Source organism: Platichthys flesus, chromosome 3 (genome assembly GCF_949316205.1).
Source record: "Platichthys flesus chromosome 3, fPlaFle2.1, whole genome shotgun sequence".
NCBI classification, from domain to species: domain Eukaryota; kingdom Metazoa; phylum Chordata; class Actinopteri; order Pleuronectiformes; family Pleuronectidae; genus Platichthys; species Platichthys flesus.
Window position 1 is genome coordinate 9,110,145 of NC_084947.1, and position 19,699 is coordinate 9,129,843.

At 41.9% G+C, this 19,699-nt stretch overlaps 1 protein-coding gene across 1 annotated transcript; it reads right to left on the reverse strand.

Annotated features, from left to right (window-relative positions):
* Positions 1 to 3,755: 3,755 nt before the first annotated feature.
* On the reverse strand, positions 3,756 to 16,402 carry ercc6l2 (excision repair cross-complementation group 6-like 2). Its single transcript, XM_062381748.1, has 20 exons — positions 16,121 to 16,402; positions 14,581 to 15,020; positions 14,390 to 14,506; positions 14,055 to 14,248; positions 13,882 to 13,975; positions 13,614 to 13,681; positions 13,266 to 13,473; positions 13,014 to 13,154; positions 12,693 to 12,809; positions 12,473 to 12,592; positions 12,319 to 12,390; positions 11,676 to 11,821; positions 11,461 to 11,556; positions 11,271 to 11,370; positions 10,728 to 10,880; positions 9,805 to 9,888; positions 7,344 to 8,373; positions 7,105 to 7,259; positions 6,749 to 6,906; positions 3,756 to 5,306 (listed from the first exon to the last, which is right to left on the reverse strand). The coding sequence occupies exons 1-20, from the start codon at positions 16,146 to 16,148 to the stop codon at positions 4,007 to 4,009; spliced, it is 4,821 nt and encodes a 1,606-aa protein (XP_062237732.1). The 5' UTR covers positions 16,149 to 16,402; the 3' UTR covers positions 3,756 to 4,006.
* Positions 16,403 to 19,699: the final 3,297 nt, after the last annotated feature.

The following is a 19,699-nucleotide window of genomic DNA, read 5'->3' on the forward strand; positions in this document are numbered from 1 at the left end:
ACACGCACGGCCTGATGTGTGTCGCCGGGTTGAGGAGAAGGAGGATTAGTCTCTAATAGGGAGTGTGTTAATGCATAAGAGACTTTGTGTGTGTGTGTGTGTGTATGTGTGTATGTGTATCTGCGGTATCTCTCTTTTATGACGGGGCACAGTTAGGAACGGATGGGCCCAGGAGCCAGTGATTAAATTACAGCCAACAGTTGCCTGGGAAACTGGAGAGGAATGAGGGGCAAATGGTGTGTGTGTGTGTGGGGGGGGGGGGGGGGGGGGAGTCTCCTCAGCCTGTTGCCGTAACAACAGGAGGACTCAGTACCCCCCTAGCTGTTTTGATTGCTGAGTCACCGAAAAGTTCATTTTATGGGGTGTACATGAAATCTATTTTCCCTGTTCCCACATTAATGCCTATGGTGGTTATTTAAATTAAACTAATATATTTAATGACAGTTTTGTTAATTACATATTTTGACACTAATTATATTTCTTGAACCCCTAAAGGCCCGGCAGCTCACTTTCAGACTCAGCTCATTCACATGACTGAAGATATCACACACGAAAAAACTGTTTTTTTGCCTATATTTTAACAGATTTGTTTTTTAGAGATTGGATTTCTGATTTTTTCTTGTCTCGGCTCTTCTCACTGGGCGGGCTCAGTTAGAATAAAGACATCATACACGTCTGTGCACCAATCAGGATTTAGCACCATCGAAATTGGAATTGGAAGAGAATCGGCCTGGCTTGTTTGGTTCCTGTCAGTCAAGTGGGATGAGCCAACATTACTGAACATAACAATTTTAAAGTCACAGTGAAAGAGATGCTAAAAGATTAAAAGCCAATCTTAATATGTGACACAATTTGTTAGGCAATGAGGGAAGATTATTAAATTAACTTTTCATAAAGGTTTTATGAACTGCCAAGAACAGTTTTATATGGCAAAGTCCCTGCAAAACCCAAATGATAAAATGTATGACTTTGTATTACAAAATTCCACATGTTTATACCACATGCAAATAAATAACTGAGCAATGAACACAGGATGAAATATTCTGACTTATTTTAGTTTTCCTTAAATTTTCAGCTTAAAGCAACACCCTTTCACTTTTACTGAGCAACAGCGCCCTCTGCAGCCACAGCTGGTGATTCATTCTGTTGGGCTCCATGTCCGAGCGTTTAACTAAAAAACAAGGCCTTTCAATCTCTCGACCAGTTGTGACAGCGTAGTCCCACTCACTGAACTGAAACACAACCATGCAGTGGATATTTCCCATGATCCCCGGCTTCCTGAACCAGAAGAGCTGCTGCTGTAACAGACACCGAGGAAGTTTGTTTAGAATTCTTGATGTTTCAAGCTACCTCACTGAAAATCAACGATAAACACAGGTTTTTTTAATGACTCAAAAGTATTTTTTACTGATCCACATTTCAGCATTACTCTTAAAGTTGCTTGACTTGGCATTGTTCTCCCTATTTTATGTCAGTGTACTGTAAAAGAAAATTCGGTTACAATTTTGCATAGTGTTCCTTTAAGATATACAAAAGATTCATAAATACTTCAATCTGAAGCCAAGTTTGCAGCGATTTAATTAATCTGTCCGAGATCTAATTCATGACGGCAAACAGTTTGCAGACCCTCTCAACGCACTGTGGTGAGAATGTATGGAAACCCGAGTCTGGAGGCCCGGGGCAGCAGGGGTCAACACTCATTCACAGCTTTTTACCAATCAAATCAAACGAGATGTCAAAGTCTGACTTCTGCAAATAAACTTTGAGGGCCGAGGGCCGTCCCTCTGCCGCTGCGTCTCCGTCTAATTTATATCAGAATCGCACACACACTCAGGTTATAAAGGCAGGACATATAAACAGACTTCTCCCTGTGCCCTTCACACAAGGAGACAAGACAAGTGGGAAAATATACCGACTCTTTGGTGGCCTTTCTCCTCAGTCCTTTGAGTTGTGAGAAATCGCAACCACACAGCATGAAATCAAACTAAAAACATAATCATCTGACAACTCCGAGACAGTCACTGATCACTCAGGGAGCTTGTACGTCTCACTTCAGATCCGGGACAGAATCTCTCCTTCAGGATTAAGGATTGGAGAGCTTTGTGTGCCACTGAGCCGTGTTCGCCGGCCTCCATTAGCAGACTCCAGTCTCGTCTACTGTCTGTAAAACCCCACGCCTCTCTGCTATCTCGCTTGAACCAGACCCTGACGACAAAAATAAAAGAGACAAGATAGGAATCTACAAATGTGTTGTGGGTTGAAACAGAAAGAGAAAAGTCGAGCGGGACGGGTTTTGGGGGAATAGGAGAAAGGGCTTTTTCTTCTCCGCTGTCTGGGATTCGAACAGGTGTGACAGATGTGTGGCCTCACTGGGTGTGCGTTTGTGTGTGTGTTGAGATACTCACGGCGTACCACCCACTCAGCCCACACTCACACACCCACTATTTACCGAGCTCTGTTCTGTTAAAGCACGTCGTCCTTTCTCTTGTTTATTGATAGCTATCAGCACTTTCTCATTTGTGCTAAAGAAAACACGACAGGGCCACAGAGCCGCTCTCTTCGGGGTTCTGTTTACTCCGCTGCAGCAGCTGAAAGAGGCCAAACACAGCTGTGGGGTTCAGCACACGCATCCACACTCACAGAATAAGTGTTTCTTTGCATATTACTGCAAAAAATCTGAGTTGAATCGGTCAAAATATAGACACTTTTTCACGTTTGCTTCACACATCTCCGAATAGTGTGATCGGTTCGAGAAAAGTAAGATTGGTAATATTCTCCCAGCTCCACTGTCTTCATCTGCTTATTGTTATTCCTCTAATAGCTCAGCAGCTTCCACTCTGAGGGGCAACAGAGCCGAGCAGCAGATCAGATCAGATTACTGCGCGGAGAAACCACACCATCCACAAACACCGTGCACGCTCTCATGGCGGGGGGGCTCAGAGTGACAGGGACGGCCCTTAACAGCCATTAAAGGAGGCTTTAAGTGATCCTCCGCGGGGCCACCGACAGTTCTGGGGTGGCATCACGGTGTCCAATGACCATCATGGCCAACAGGGAGCTGGCTTTCTCTGTCAAACCAGCCACTTAACGTCATATCAGGTGCAGCAGTGACAAGACCTAAACGTTTCTCATAGAACAATGGAGCTGACAGTTGACGGACAATAAATCTGAAACTATTTTGACAACTGGCTACTAGTTTAAGTAGTTTTTCAAACATACATCGGATGGTTCCAACTTCTCAAACCTAAAAATCTGGTGCTTTTCTTTGTCTTATTACTTCAGACCGATGACAACATAAGTTTTAGGCTCTGAAATTTGGGTTTGTTTGCTTGAATGATAAAAAATAACCCTTAGTTGCAGCACTATATCAATATATATTTACTGCCGTTATCTTTTTGCCTATTTATCCATTTCCATATTTTTAAATATACATGAATGTCTTTGTGATGACAGATTAGGAATCCGACTGTTTTGTGTGTCTAATTCAATAAAACCTGCACCAAATTCCACACACTCTTCAGTTCTCTAAACATGCCTGATGATTCCCATCAAGATCGAGGAATTATTCCCTGGGAAATAGATACAAATTTGGGAAAAGGGTTCCAATCTCACAACGTTGAACAAAGTGAATTTGAAATCTTGAATCCAGACCAAAATTTGAATGAGTTCTTCCTGACCCATACCACATTCTTTCAACCATATTTCGTGGTTAAACTGGTTTACAAACAAAGGTAAAAACGAACAACAACAAAATGAACAGAGGTGAAAACATAGCGTCCTTGATGAAGTTCATATTTTCATTATACACAGAAGTTTACATTCATAAAGGGATTAACGCTCTGTGTATTCGAATAAACATTATCTCACTAACTCGAAAGAAATCTAGTGAAAACTTGATATTTTCAATTTAGTAAATAAAAGAGACATTTTAAAAAAGGTATAAAAGAAATTTAAGTTTAAAATAATAAAATAATTGGAGAGCTAGAACTAAAACGTCTTTTCTGTCTTATTTCTTCCACAGAAACATGTCATTCGTCTTCCAGAGACTCTTCCTCTCCTGCTCTTCTTCAGAACCGTTTCTACTTCTAGCAGAAAAGTTAGTGTTGACACAGACTCTCTGCACCTCCGCCGGGTCTGTTAACCGGTTGATGCTCTCCTCGTTACCCTCGTTCAAAATGTCCCAGAAGTCTTTGCGGCTGCTCTTTACTGGCTGCCCTGGTGTCTTGAGCCGGTGTGTAGTCGGTATGCGTGAATTCGGAGAGGACAGAGAGTCTGCTGAACCAGAATCTGTTTTGAGAGTGATTCTGGATGGAGAAGGTGTGGTGAGACACGTGTTTACTGACCCTGAGAGAGTCAAGAGTGGTTTTGGGTTGCTCCTTTGTTGTGCACCCTTGGCTTTGGGTTTAAACAAATCATCCAGGATTGAGGTGTCTCCTATCAGATCTGTGAGGAAGGAGCGATCGCTTGAGGTAGAAGGTGCCTGTTCAGGAGGAGGGGAAGAGGTCTGAGGGTTTTCACTCTGTCCTTGAAAAGTTCCTCTCATCCTGGAGAACGACTCCTTCTCCCGCTCCCTTCCCTGTGCTGTGGGTTTGGATAACATGGCGGACCTGCCATGGCTGAGGTCCGGAGAAGAAGGGGTATCTCTGTCTGTGTGGTTCAGGAAAGCAGCAGGCTTCCCAGACCCCAGACCACTGCTGCCGGCCCGATCCACGCCAAGACCACCACCAGCTCTGTGAGCTCCAGAACTGGAAACACTACCCCTCTTTGTCCTCCCGTGTCCTCTGGCACTGCAGGCCGTCTCCTCCTGCTCCTCTGACTCAGGGCTTGGAACGTTACTTCGAGGTTCTAGAACATTCTTTTGTGAGATCTTTGGCTTTTTCCAGGGCTGCAGAACATCATTCTGTGGGTTTTTAGAGTTTGTGTGGGGTTCTGGAGCATGGTTTGGTAGAATTCTAGACCCTTTTTGTGGCACAGGCTTAGTTCTGTGTTCCAGATTCTTCTTGGTGTTTTTAGGCTTTTTTGTGGCTTTTGGAACATCCTCTTGTGGGGTGCTGCTCTCAGTGTGAGATGTTGTATGAGCTGTTTTGGTGGATGTTGAGGACATTGCAGCGTAAACGGAGGTCTGTGCTGATTCCGGCTGTGGGAAGTTGTTTGTGACTGTACAGGCCAGGTCAGGTTGGTTCAGTGACGTGTAATACTGTCGCAGCCAGGAGACTCTCTGGCCTGAGTTTCTTCTCAGGATCTCCTCAACAAAGTGATGAACGGAGGGAAATTTGAATTTTTCGGCCATTTCCTGCAGGTGCTGCCTACAAACAGACACAAGTGAGAGGGAAAAAAAATCATCAATCTTGCACAAACATGTCATGGTAACGAGAAGTTTTATTTCTAATATTTTCTGCTAGTTTCCTTTAAATCTACATGACTAACATTAGAGGCAGACAAATATAGATTTTTGGGTGCCAATGCTCATATGAGGGAGTGATACTGATATATCAGCAAATATATATAAATTCATAATTTCATGCCAAATGTAAAAATGAGTGCATATATTTTATATAATGTTTCTTCTGTAAAATAAAACAGAAACATCTGTTTTTCATCATCCAAACGAGAGATCCGTCCGGCACTTGCAGTTACCTTGAGGCCCAATATGACCTATGTGCATGCTGTAATGTATTTTGAATGAAACATCTTTAAAAAGCCATGAGGCCTACGGATTCATTAGACATCAGTCAGCCCCTAAGATCAATATGTCCTCCCTTATTCATGCTCATATCCAGACAGGCGTGCAGTGCGAGGGGTGTTTTTCTCGGGCAGTCATTAAAAAGTTTTTGCCGAACGGGGCTTGTGGACAGAAATGCTTCAAAGTCGCTGGTGGTGCAGCAGCAGCATTATGATGGTGTTCCAAAACTGTGTGGCTTTCACTGGAAAAACAATAAATGAAAGTAGCAGCAGTAAAATGTGGATTTAAATCATTAAACCGCAAGGTTAATTGAGGGTATATCAATATAAGTAGTGTGTTTTCACTGCCTGGTGGGCAGAGATACAGTCTTCCGCTTGGGGAGCGAGACTGGAGCCACAAACGTGTGGTATGTGTGCGTGTGTGTGTATGTGTGTGTGCGCATTTGGAAAGGTAGGGAGCAGAGGTGATGCAGCAGAACAGGGATGTGCATTTAAACACTATGTATGTCCATTTATGTAAATCCTTGTTAAGATGGTGTGTGTGTGTGTGTCTGTGTGTGTTTGTGTGTGTGTGTGTGTGTGTGTGTGAGTGTGTGTGTGTGTAAATTAGTGTGCGTCCTCAGGCAATCATTTTTGGTTAATCTCAGGAGGTCTGTGGTTAAGGAGGGAAAAACTGCTGCACTAGTTGGGCCTGAACATAATAGAGTAATCTTCAGCATGATGCTGGGAAATAGGTGGAAGGGAAAGCTCAGCGGTGGTCTCTCACTAAACACACAGTTCCTGAGGCCCAGGTGGGGGCGCTCACCACCCTGTCTGGGTGAGTTTTGGCCTTCTTCCCAACACTGCCAGGAATTTCCATCCCTCCCCACTACTCCACTTCTTTTTTTTTTTTAACCCCACCCCCTGACTTCTTTCATCCACCTTCTTTCTTTATTCCCATCATCCATTTCCGTATTTCTCTTAACGGCTCCCTTATCTGTAGTCATTTACCTTTGATATGCCTACCACCTGTTTTATGCTTCCTTTTCCTTCTCATGGTAAATCAATCATATGTCATCCTCAGTACCTGCGTATGGCCTGAGGAGTCTCCCCGATGATGAAGGTGCTGGGTCCGGTGTGGTGCACACTCTTGCTGCTGAAGGTGACTGGATGGTCCGGGGTGGGCTTCTCCGACCTGACCTTGGCAGGATAGGGCAGACTGTCTGGTGGGCTGTCTGACAGGCCCTGGTACAATCAGAAAAAGAGTGAAGTTACTAAGAAGCAGCGACCAACTCGGGGTGAGGCTGCCTCGCACCCGAAATGTTTCTTCTTTGGTGAAACGATTCTTTTAATTATCCTCAGTGCTGGACTGAGGCAGATTCAACCACAATATTATTTCTGAATAATCACTGAACAAGATGTAACGGCAGCGTATTATATTACCTCCAGGCTGCCTAGAAGCTGATTGGCCGGGAGCTGGGAGTACATCTTGAGTTCAAACACGTCTCGGACAGCGGCTCTGCTGATCAGCTCCTCTGCTTTGCTCCCACCCACCACATGCTGGTTGGAGTGGGTGTACACCACCTCCTGTACACCTCCTTATGACAGAGATATAAAACATTCATTTTGAAATCAACATTGTTAAAAGTCATTTGCATACTAAGGTAGATATTGAGACTGACCGAGCACACTATCGATGGTTCCGTCTCTTCCTTTGGATTCTCTAGATGTGTGACTTCTCCTCGTCTCTGTTGTTCCAGCTCTTCCCCGGTCTTTAGACACGTCAGCTCTGTGTCGCTGCGCCTGCAGAGACGTGAAGTGACTTCCTGTCGGCCTCCCCTTCTTAACAGGAGTGTGTTCATCCTCTGAAGATGTGTAGGTCTCTATGAATTCTGTGTATTTGGATCTTGCCTTGTTTCTTGCACTAGTCATTTGCCTCTTTCTGTTACAGTCAGGACTTTTCTCTCTTTCTTGACCTCTGCTGTGTGAATTTGAAGCATCCTTCTTAAGCCCTTTGCTTTCCTCTAGGTCCAAGTCCTCAGATTCATCAGAGTACCCCTTAATATAGTGCACTCTGGGAGCTGGAGTTTTAAGCTTGTTGGCCTTTCTGTCTGGTGAGGACGATTTATCACTCTCCCAATCTACTGCAACTTTCTTATTTGTCAACCCTTCGATCCCTTGTTTCTTTTTTACAGCATCATCACTCTGTTTGAAGAGAGAGACACTCTCCTCTCTCCTCCCAGCACCATCCCTTCTGTTCTTGTCTGAATCACTGGAGATGTTCCAGGGTTTTCTTCCTGATTTTGGGAGACAGACTGCACCACTCCCTGTAGTGGAGCACTGGCCAGAGGAGGCACACTCAGGCTTTCCTAATTCCCCATGATCCCCAGCGTCTGTGTCAGAGAGGCTTTCTTCTGAACCTGAACTACCTTCCCCTGACTCTGGTCGTCCTTTGACCCTTTCCAGGAGTCTGGAGAAACCGTACTGGCTGAGATTCATTTGACCAGGGCCAGCGGTAGCATTTCTGCTTCTGTTGCCATCCACTCCACTGGGGTCTGAGGCCTTCCTCTTAAACCTGTGTTCATCCTCGTCCTCTTCACTCCCACTGCTAAAGTCCAGAACCCCTCTGGGAATGTTTGAAGCATCGGTGTTCTCCTTGACTGGTTTGTCATTCGGTAAAGGGCCGTCCATAGGCAGATGATCTCCAGTTTCCTTGAATAAAACAGTCGAAACAAACAGCTTAAGAAAAGTGGGTGAAGATTGGCTTCACAAGTGGTACAGGGTGGGCTGTGCGAGCACAAGAAACTCTATATGGACTGCAGGAGACAGACTTAGCCACAATATGGCACCAGAAGGCTACAAATTATTTACTTTCCTTGTTTATGGACCAACCCATGTGACATTTCATTGTCTAATGCGAAGCAGATGTTGGTAACGATAAATCTTAATAAACATCAGCACGACACATGCCCTCCATCATGATGTAATACTGTATGAAGAAAACAAAGGGGTCATAACATTTCCTGGAGTCATACGAACAAGCTTTTTATGGGAAAAGCCACCAACTGTGATTCTAATTTCACAAAAGTTACCAAATATACGACTTTTCCCAAATACTGCAGTGTGTGTGCATGTCTGTGTGTGTGTGTGTGGGTGTGCTTACAGTCCCAGAGCCTCCTTTTGTATATTTTAAGGCACCCCAGTGTATTCTACATTTTTAGCAAGAATCTGAATGGCCTCAGTGGAGTAGAGAGGCAGTCCGGTAAAAAGGGCAGTGCTCTGCTCAGCACAGGCCTGGCTGGGAGCAGGCTGATAAGGGGGTATCACTGTGTAAATAAATAGCCCAGAGGAACTGATAGAATTCAGTGTGGTCTGCCCCGTCCATTAGGACAAGCAAGTAATTACATGCAGCTGTTCCTCACACAGCATCATCAACAAAGTGAAAGGCAGACAAAGCAATACAAAGAATGGGAATGAGTGTAAACATATTTGCTGTGAGCAAATTGTAAATCTAGTAAACTGGAAAGTGCATTTAAAATAATCAATATTAAAATATGAATGTCCTGAGAGCTTTTCACACTTACAGTGAACAGCTGTTTTTTAGGCAAATATCCCACTTCTGGGGAGCTTTTGAGTTATGAAACTGTAATGTGACATATCTGTTGAAAATATAATAATAAACTGTGTAGAGTTACTGTGAAAAAGCAGCATAACATAACTGCAGTGCTGAAACATACCGAGCAGTGGTGGTCTGAGATTTACATTGATCCCTCTCATCTTTTTTTCAACCACACAGAACTATTCTAACTGCCTGAACTCCAGCTAACCACAGCCGCTGTTAGGAAACTACAAACTATTTTACAGCCATCTGACAAGCCCACAGTGGTGTGACTACATGTTACTGACAAGACAGACATTAGATATCACTTTCACCTTGTTCTTTCTTTTGAAAGTAACATAATTCATCTTATTCCCTCAGAGGGTGACCTGCTGTTTCTCTTCGTGGGTCGGTTGACTGACAAGCGAGGAAGATCCCCGTTTGAGGTAACCCTGCTTTCACGTGGGAGCAGGAGGGTGAGTGGGCTGCCTGGGAAAGATGAGTGCCCTAAGTCTTGGGTCTCTGAGAACAGCAGAGTTACTCACGCCAACTCCTTTCCTGCCCTCCTCCTTCTCTTCGCCTGTGTGTGTGCTGGTGGTCATTACTCCAGCCTCCACTTGTCCTTCTCGCTGAAAGAGACGCACAGTCATTCAAACATTAACGTTTCATTGCGGAGCATCAGTTTATTGACACAATCACCAACATTTGACTTTAGTCGGGCTGTGACTTTTATTCGAATTTGTGTATGTATTTTAATGAGTGGGGAAAAGGTAATAATCAAACTATGATGATATTTTCTGAATTTTACATATACAATTTTTCAAGCGCAACAGACTTTTCGAAGTAGTTTGCCTCAACTACCAGCAGGGGGCCCTCTAAAACCTCACAATCAGCTTGACCTGTGCCATAACCTGTTGACCTATCAGACTAGCAACTTTACGTTGTTTGGTACAAGATGGACACTACCGTGACAAGCCATCCTCCCGTCCGCAAGCAGTACTTGAATTTATAGTACTACAGTTTCAGATGGCTAAGATACAAAAAAATTTCAAGTATTATGCTGTTTGTGGACTTTATACAATGTAAACAAATCTGCATGTTCACGTATTAGCTTGCTAGCTCGCCAAAGTGACGGAGCAGGGGAAACACATACGAACAACGTCAAGTTTGAACATGACTTTTGTTACCATCCTCATAGTTGGGTGTGTGAGTCTTGATGTTCAGAGGACATAAATATAGTTGTCACATTTACAACACACCAACAACTTTAGGGCTCCTTTTACTACTCTTGTGACAATGACCCCACAAGTGACTCAAATATACACATAACCTAAGTGTTATGACGGCTTTGTGAGACCTAGTACTGTGACTGGGAATACGAGTTGGTGGGATGAGGTGAGTTGAGGCAGGATGCTACAGTGGAACAAATCATCGATCAACCAGTAAAAGGCTTGTGGAGCTATCTAACCTCCAGTATCTTGCGGGTGAGACACGTCCCTTGGGTCTGAAGCCTGAAGAGGTTTTTGATCCCAAACAGCTCCCCCCTATGGACGCCATGCCCCTGCACTGCCTCGAAATACCGCCTGGAGCTCTCCTTGCCAACAACTGAGGACTGCAATTGCTGGAGGGAACATGGGGGGTGCATGGAAATACAGTTGTATCAACATAGGACAATGAACATTCTGTGGAAGATAAAACATCTTGTGCAATAGATTTGTAAAATGCCGCTAACATGTGGAAGATATTGAAGATCTGTAGATTGTTAATAAATGTAATACATATAACAAAGAACAATTTTCGCATTCAAGACAACCTTCCTTAGCTCCTCCTTTATTTTCCATAAACGAATGAATGCAGCATTTGCCATCTCAGAGGTTGAAGATCCGTTTATCAATGTATCGGAGTAAGTCCTATTCTTTCTTAATACGTACAGTTCATAAATGTGAAACTGAAATGATCTAGGAATCAGTCTTGCTGACATTATGATTGTGTGTTCATTATTATGTGGTACCTGTTTGTAAACTTGTCTGAGGTAGATAACCTCCTCTACCGTGCCCAATGAGATCAGCCTGAAAACAGTCACGTCCCTGCACTGGCCAATACGATACGCCCTGAGGACAAACACAGAAGCCAAAAGACATCTGTAACTGAAATACAGTGTAAAATTATAATTCTCTGTTAAGATGTGGCCCATAACCCACCTGTCAATAGCCTGAAGGTCATTTGCTGGGTTCCAGGTGGGGTCGAATAGAACTACGACATTGGCCCCTACAAAATTAAGGCCAAGACCACAAGCCCTGATAGAGAAACAGGCAATTATCAGCAGATTAAAGGATTTGATGGTTTCAAATAAAACACATGTTGAGTTAAAAATGACTGTAACCGACATCGATCAAACAATTACTGTGGCACTAACATGGTGGAGACCAGGCAGACGTTGATGTTAGATGAGCAGTTGAATTCTTTGACAATCTGAAGTCTCTCTTTAGGCTTGGTGGTCCCGTCCAGTCGGCTGTAGTCCAGCCCCTCTGCCATGCAGTAGGTCTCAAGGATATCCAACAGCTGACAGGTTCAAAAGAAGCACATGAATCCATGAGTAAAACAGACAATGTGAACCTTTATATCTACTATATAAATGTACTTGTATGGGAAGGAAAATGTAGACGCTAGACAAACAAACAGATGTAAATGTAATTTCCCCCGATTGTATATTTATACATATAATATAGGGGTAACACTGGGCCTCGCCCTGTATGGATATGAAAATATGACCTATGTTATAATACTGTCTCGGGTGACAGCAACCAATAAACAACGCAGTCTCACTATAATTAGAACTCTTTTCCCTGACTTATAAAATCCCAAGCTTTACCTTTAGATCTATGTCATGAGAAAACAATGTATCCTGCGCCTATATTTTTCATCTGTGGTGTTTTTTTGTGTTCATCGTTTTTGTCTGCTCTGCTGCTCATCCAACTCTCACACATCATATCACACAAAAAATGTCTATCTCCATGATTTCAATACACAAAAGTCTGCCACACGAACACAGCCCTCACCTTAGTTGAGAGAGAGAAGAGAAGAACTTTATCTCTCCTTTGCTGATGATATTTGAGCAGCTTCTGCAAAACCTGAAAGGAATACAGATGTATGTCTTAAAGCTGAAACATCCCATAATGAGCAAGTGATTAATCCTTTGTCCCCAAGTCGTACCTTCATTTTTCCACTGTACATCGGGTCCGACAACGCCTCAAATGCTTCATCCTTGCATCTTTGCACAAAGTCTGGAAACTTTTGGAAAACCTTGTGACAGATTGCACTCAAATATTTTTCCTGCAAGAAATTAGCCGCGTTAGAGAAACAAAATGTGAATCGTGAGCCTGGAGATACCCATCTTTAGCAAGTAAACTAAATCAGTTGGAGGTGTTTGTACCTGTTTCTTACTGGTTCCTGCAGTGGACTGAAGCAGCGCTACATGGTTTGCAACCTTCCTCAATATGGCCATGTAACTAAAGTAGAGATTCTTCAATGGGACACCTTCAGAGTTTTTCTGCAACAATAAAAAACATTGTTATGGGATCAGTCCATGTTGGCAGGTGAGTAAACTTGATTTGATCATTTAAAGTGGAAAAAACCCTCAAAACGTGTCAAACACATCCACTGAATCTCAAACGGGAATCTGTACAAAAACGCTCAATCCTTCATTAATAATATTTCATGACCCACTGCATGATATTAAAAGGGGAGTGCTCACCTGATAGCAGCATCTTCTGCGGGTGCGTCCACTCTGACAGTCACATTTCTCTGAAGACCTCAACAGTAGCGTGACGTCTTCAGTGTCCAGCACCGTCTGATACACGGTTTGCTGAAAGTCTGTCAGAGAGCAATAAACCACCTGGGAACAAAACACAGCACAAACCCTTTTTAAAGGGAGGCTTTGAGACACCATAGAACATTGTTGGCGGCGTTAACAGGATAAAGTCTGGCTTCACTAGAACAATCTTACCCTGTCATTCTTCTTAGGTAGCTGTTCTTTGATGAGAGATTTTGTCCTCCTGAGGAACCAACGAGAGATCTGCCTCACCAGTGCTCTGACGGTCTTCCTCCCAGTTGCGAGGGCACGCTTGGTTGCGCTGTGCCTCTGGCCTTGCTCGATCGGATCTGAAAACGTGTTCTTGAAATGTCCTAAGTTGCCAAGACAACCAGGTATGGCCCTAAACGGAATACAATACACACAGTCGGAAATTTAACCTTAAGTAAGCTCAGCAACAAGTTGTACATTGAAATGACAATGACACAATACAGGAAAGAAAATGTTGAAAATGTGTTGTCATATAAAATTCTATGTAAATACCAGTCCATGACACACCACAGCTCCTCAAGGTTGTTCTGTAAGATGGTGCCAGTGAGACCAATTCTGACCTGATGGGAATATAAAATCAAAGCCACCATTGAAAGTTTGGTCCAATAGATAAAATAATCCTATGGTTTTTTGAGCATGTATTTATTATGTTGGTGAGGGAATTCTTACAGACAAAGGCCTTCTGCGCTCTCCACCTTCAGTAAACAGACTCTAATTATTAACAGTTTTATACCCAAATAATGAAAAAAAACATACATACCTTACATTTCATCTGCTTCATGGCCTGAGTGATTTGAGACTTTGGATTCTTTATCTTGTGGGCCTCATCCACAACCACAGCCGACCAGTCGATGCTGCAGAGAGGGCACAGGTATAGTCTCACTCTTTTTAGTCTTGTCAGAAAATGTGTCATTTATAAGAAATGGTTCTTACTTATTAAACTGATCCAGACTGAGGCGCAGAGTCTCATTTGTGGTGAGGGCAATTTCAATGCGTCCCTTCCTAATGCGAGCCAGTTCCTCCTCTTTCCTCAGCCCGTGCACAACCACACACTGGAAATGACCCCATGCTTCCAGCTCGTCCTTCCAGTTATAGAGCACCGACAGCGGGGCCACAATGAGGAACACCTAGACCAGATTATAAAAACAGGAAATCATGCTCATGACAAATCAATATAACTACACAAAGATGGGTTTTAATTCACCGAACAAGATGTTTATGTTATGATTCATGACATTTCTTTATGTACGCAACACGTCAGTACCCACTTTGTTTGGTTTACTTTGCTTGGATGGGATCTGACTCTGCAGAAACTGAGGTCTGTTCTTCTTCGTGTCCTCCCATGTGCCAGTTTTGTGCAGCAGAGCAGCAAGAAAACCAATAACCTAAGGGATGAAGATATAAGTGAAGAAGAAATGCAGACACTTAAACAAATTTTAAATGTCAAAATACTTCTTACCTGCACAGTTTTTCCGAGGCCCATGTCATCCCCCAGGATACACCCAGTGGAGCGGATGTAGCTGTTGTAAATGAACCTCATACCCTCCCTCTGGTAATCCCTCAGGTATCTGTTGATGGTGTAAGGGACTCTGTCTCCATCAACATTGCTGAGCTCTAACGGAACACAAAGCCTGGGTTCTGTTACAATGCTGGGAAACAATGGTTTCTCCTGAGTGAATTCACTTAAGTCTGGTCTTGTGAGTTTTGATACGGGTATGGCTTCCCCCTCCTCCTCCTCCTCTTCTTCCTCCTTCTCTGCATCTTGATTATGGTCAGCAAATATCACCCACGCTGTGTCATTACTATGAAAGGTGGAGGTCAGTCTCTGGATGGTCCCTTCTTGAATAGTGCCGTCCTTTGGGTTTGGAGCCAGACAAGTGTCACCTTCACGCCACCTTGCTGTGAACATGAATCATGTTGATATTGTTAATTTAATGTGCTTTGCAGTTAACAATTTCTTGCCAATATAACAATACCTCCCTCTAGGGTGGCAACAAATAATGATTTTGAATATTGATTTAATAAATTTGCCTAGTGAATGACAGTAAACAGTGAAACAATTTCTGTTACAATTTCCCATCGACTCAGATGACTTCTTTAAACGTGAAAAATCCAGTTTATTGTCACACTCTGATTAAGCATTGAATCATCAAACATTGGAACATACTTCCAGCTGAGCTTAAAACTTGACTTTTACTCTTTCCCCCGTGGTGTAAAGAAAACGGATTTTGAGAAGCTAGTCATCTCAACATTAATCTGACAATGATTTAGATTTGTTTTTGTGTTGAATTGCAATTTTTCCAAAACATATTGAGTGAATGTGCTTTTATACTTTGATGTGAACTCTTGGATTTGTCTGTATAACTGTTTGTGTGATAGAGACTTGGATGGTGTTGTATGTAGATTTATATTTATGTATTTTGTATGTGTACCTGCCCAAATACTGCAAATGGTAATAAACTGATAGCTAAATCTGGCATAGATCATCTCTTCTCGTTTTGAGATTAACTTGTTTGTGCATTGTCCTTGATTGATAAATAAAGAAAAGAAGATAATCACTAAAATATGGAAGGAAAGAAACGACTGATTTTTGCTTGTTCATTTCCTGTCAATTGTCTAATAATCACTAACTGCTGCACTTCTTCAATCATCAAAAATAAAATGTAAACCATTGATGTCTGTCAGAGAGAGTGACAATCCGTACTTAAGACAAGATAAGAGGAAATTGTATCTGGTTTTAAATACAATAGAGAGCAAACCTCCACTAATCCTTAAAGAAAACATACATCTAGCCTCCATTATACTCCCATGATGCATCAGGTCATTTCATCCATTGTAGTAACGTGTCCCTCAGCTCCAAATACATATCGTCACTTATCAGCATGTGTCACTGGAACGAAGGTAAACATGGTGGTTACAGGGGAGGTGAACTCGCTGCTGAGGCCTTAAACATCGTCACGGTTTCGATGCGACACTAACTAAAGACACGTCTAACAAACCTGGTTCATGTGTAGAAGTGGAAGCCATCAGGACTCATGGTAACTTTCCTCTGTCGTCTCCTTTTCCTGAGGAGTGAGCCTCAATGTAGCACGTTAGCTAGCTCAGTTAGCTAAACTCTCATCCACATTCAAGGGAAATGCGACATTTTAAGAAGGGAAATGAAACAGAGCCCAGGTGAGGGAGGTGATCCTGAGGGAGACGTTAATACTTAATCCTCCGTTTACATCCATTCATCTGTTAAATCACACACACTCTCTCACACACATCAGGGCATCAGCAGCTTCTCTGTAACTGCCTGAATGTTTATTCATCCACACAACGACATCCGCACTTTCCAGACTTTTCACCGAGTCGAATAAATGTTTAAAAGTCTCTATAAATAACACAACATGATTTTAAGTCGTCATTGAAAACAATAATGCCTTAGGGGTTCACCTGCATTTTTTTTTTTAGACCAAATTTTGATGTCAAAACATTGTATAGAAAGTGCTGCATAGGATCTAAATTAACTTTCCCCCTGAAATATAACTAAACTTAAACATGTTCAGTGTATTAATTGAATCAAGTTGTTCAACACGAAATTGTATAAATAACGGTCTCTTTATTGCTTTTAACACTAAAGTTGTTAAACAACAAATCTAATCTAATAAAATGTTAATAAAAAATATATATTATTACTTACAGTATTTGCTAAATGTGACTTGATTCACATAAAATAAGAAAAACATTTATTATAAGACAATAAAAACAAAACAAATATTGAATATAAACAACATTAATGGGCCGTCAGAAAAAAGCACTATATCAAATGAATGATTTAAGACAGCAGGATGAGACCAAATTAAACAACAAAATCCATTGTGTTGTTTACTCTGTGCGTTTCTACAAACTATGTAGATATCAGTGAACATGTGCAGAATCCCAGTATTTTACTTTACTGAAATTCATAAAATGAGATGAGTTCAACCTTATATGGACAATGAAGTCAAAGTACACATTTACCCATATACCTTTTTTCCGAGATTCTTGGAGAAGAAGTGCAACAGCATCATCACATCAACTGATCTCGCTCATCAGTTAAGACAGAGGGTGAAAGTAAAGGACACATGGAGGACCTGAGACTTGATGGTCTGCAGAAATAGAGCCAAATATATATGTTAGTCTATTTTCTGGGGTTGATTTTTAAGGCAGTCAAAGTTGCCTGCCACTGCCAAACTGCACGGATTTCTAAACACACACTAACACTGGATCAGGTCTCCATCCCTGATTTGACTTTCCCTAAACGTAGGCGGTGGGGCTGCAGATGAGGTATGACAAGCTCCGCTTCTCGCCATGGTACACTGCCATATGAAAAAGGCACTTTTTGTTCCTGTTTTCTCTACACTGGGAATTTATGGGGCAGCTGCCACAGATGTTCTCATAAAGACAGCCCCAAACACTGATGTCAAACGGTTTACATGTTGCTCTCCATCTCATACACACCCGATCTCTCGCGGAGCCACAAGGGCCTTCTCTGGCCTCATTTGCAATAATACACTAGCGCTCAGGCAGATACAGTCGGGATAAATAGATCATTGGCTGCAGATAACAAGTTCTCATCAAAAGGCATTTACAGATGATTAGTAGGTTTTGTTGAGTGACTGTGTAAAGTGGACTCTGCTGAGCCTGGGTTTGATTTTCAGAAATGAAGTGTTAGTTTTCAAACTTGAATGTAGCTTTGCTCATCGACAAGTTTAAAAAGAAAAACCTTTTTTACTTTTTACATTTTACATTTATGAAACAACGCAAGGCTGAGTGCTCTACAGGCGATGACAACTTAAAACCTGCCTCAGGCCCCGAATTTCACCAAAACAGAATAGACTTCATTATAAATGAAACACAACAGACATCAAAGAAAAAATACATTTCTGCATTTAGAACCTTTAATCTTCAGGCCATGATGCAAGAATATTCAGAAAAATCAAATTCCATCAGATGAAAATAATTAATACAAATAATAAGCATTGACAGTATGAATATTAATAATAATTCAGGAATTTATACTATTTTTGAATTTTATTGACATGAAAGTGTGAGAAGGGTTTCAAAAATGTTGTGTGGGTACATTTAACAAATTCATATCTTTTGGGGTTGTTTAACTCAAGTACATTACAAGTACTTAAAGTCTAAAGAACCACTATATAAAGTTAATGCTCTTAATGTCAACAAATGGTCATGTACATAAACTATATATATATATCAACTCTGAGGTGCTTCTTTAAGTAAGATCACAAATATCTCTGCAGAGTGATGGAAACTGTAACATAATTCATTCTTATCATGTCAGGAGGGAGCATTCTCTTCAATTCCCCATGAAATCTCCCCACTGGCTTTCCTGAAAACCCACCTGGACTTCTTTCTCTGGTTGAGGTGTCTCCTGCAGCCATACTTTTTCATCTCACTCGGATTCATTTGTCTGAATCTAGATTTGAATTGAATAAAACATAGCGTTGGACCAGACGCTTCCTGAACCTCTGTTGTTGGTCATGATCAGCGGTTGGAGAGGGGGAAGACCTGAATGGAGGTCTTGTCCTGCTCACAGGAGCTTCGGAAACACTCCATCTGTGTTACACCAGCTCTCTCTCATGAGTCAGAGAGGCTTCCACGGGCCAAAAGCAATTACCACCATGCCAAGAACGACAGTTTCAGCTTCATAAGCATTGATTGCAGAGATGGAAAATTAGGTTGATAATTCATGCTTCTCATTTTTATTCTCGTTTGTCTTCGCTCGCTTTCCAGTTCGCTTGCTTTTCTATCTGTTTCATTGGTTTCTTAACAGTTCATTCAAGGTGTGAGTGTCAGGGAAGACAAAGTGAAAACACTTGGATTAATATCATTTTTAAAGTCAACATAGTCCACATGGATTTTTATCAGGAACGGCTGAAGCATATGGCTTGTGATATTGTGACAGCTTTTTGCTCTGTTAGTTTCCCACCTAACTTGAATGGAGTAGATGGGAAATCATTATCAGAAGTGGCAAAATGACACACATTCTTTACTCAAGTATAGGTACAGATACTTGTGTTGAAAGCAACTCAAGTGAAGGTATAAGTACTGATACAGCCTCCTTACTCAAGTAATAGTATAAAAGGTACATGCTTTCAAATGTACTCAAAGTATAACAGGCCATTTCTACCTGTTGTATCTGTGCAGAGCAAGCTGAGACTCATCTCATATCAACATAGTTTAAAGTCAGCTTATACCACTTATACACACTCTACTTCAAATAAAATGAAACAAATAAATTAATGCTAAAAACGGATTAAAGCTAGAGGATGAAAAATTGTCCTGGAGGAAGTTGGCTGATCCTTCACTTTGTTCCATGTTTTCAATCCTTGTCATGGCTCCAACATCTTTTTAAATCTGTTTTGCGTGATATGCACTGAGGGATAAACAGCAAGGAATCAGCTATTCTGTGTTATTGTCTCGTCAATTTAGGTGGAAAGCTGTCCCCTCAAATGCATTGTGAAGATATTTGTGATAAAATGTAGCAAGCAAAAGTCTTCAGGAAAATGTGTATAATTTAAGCAAGTAAAGTA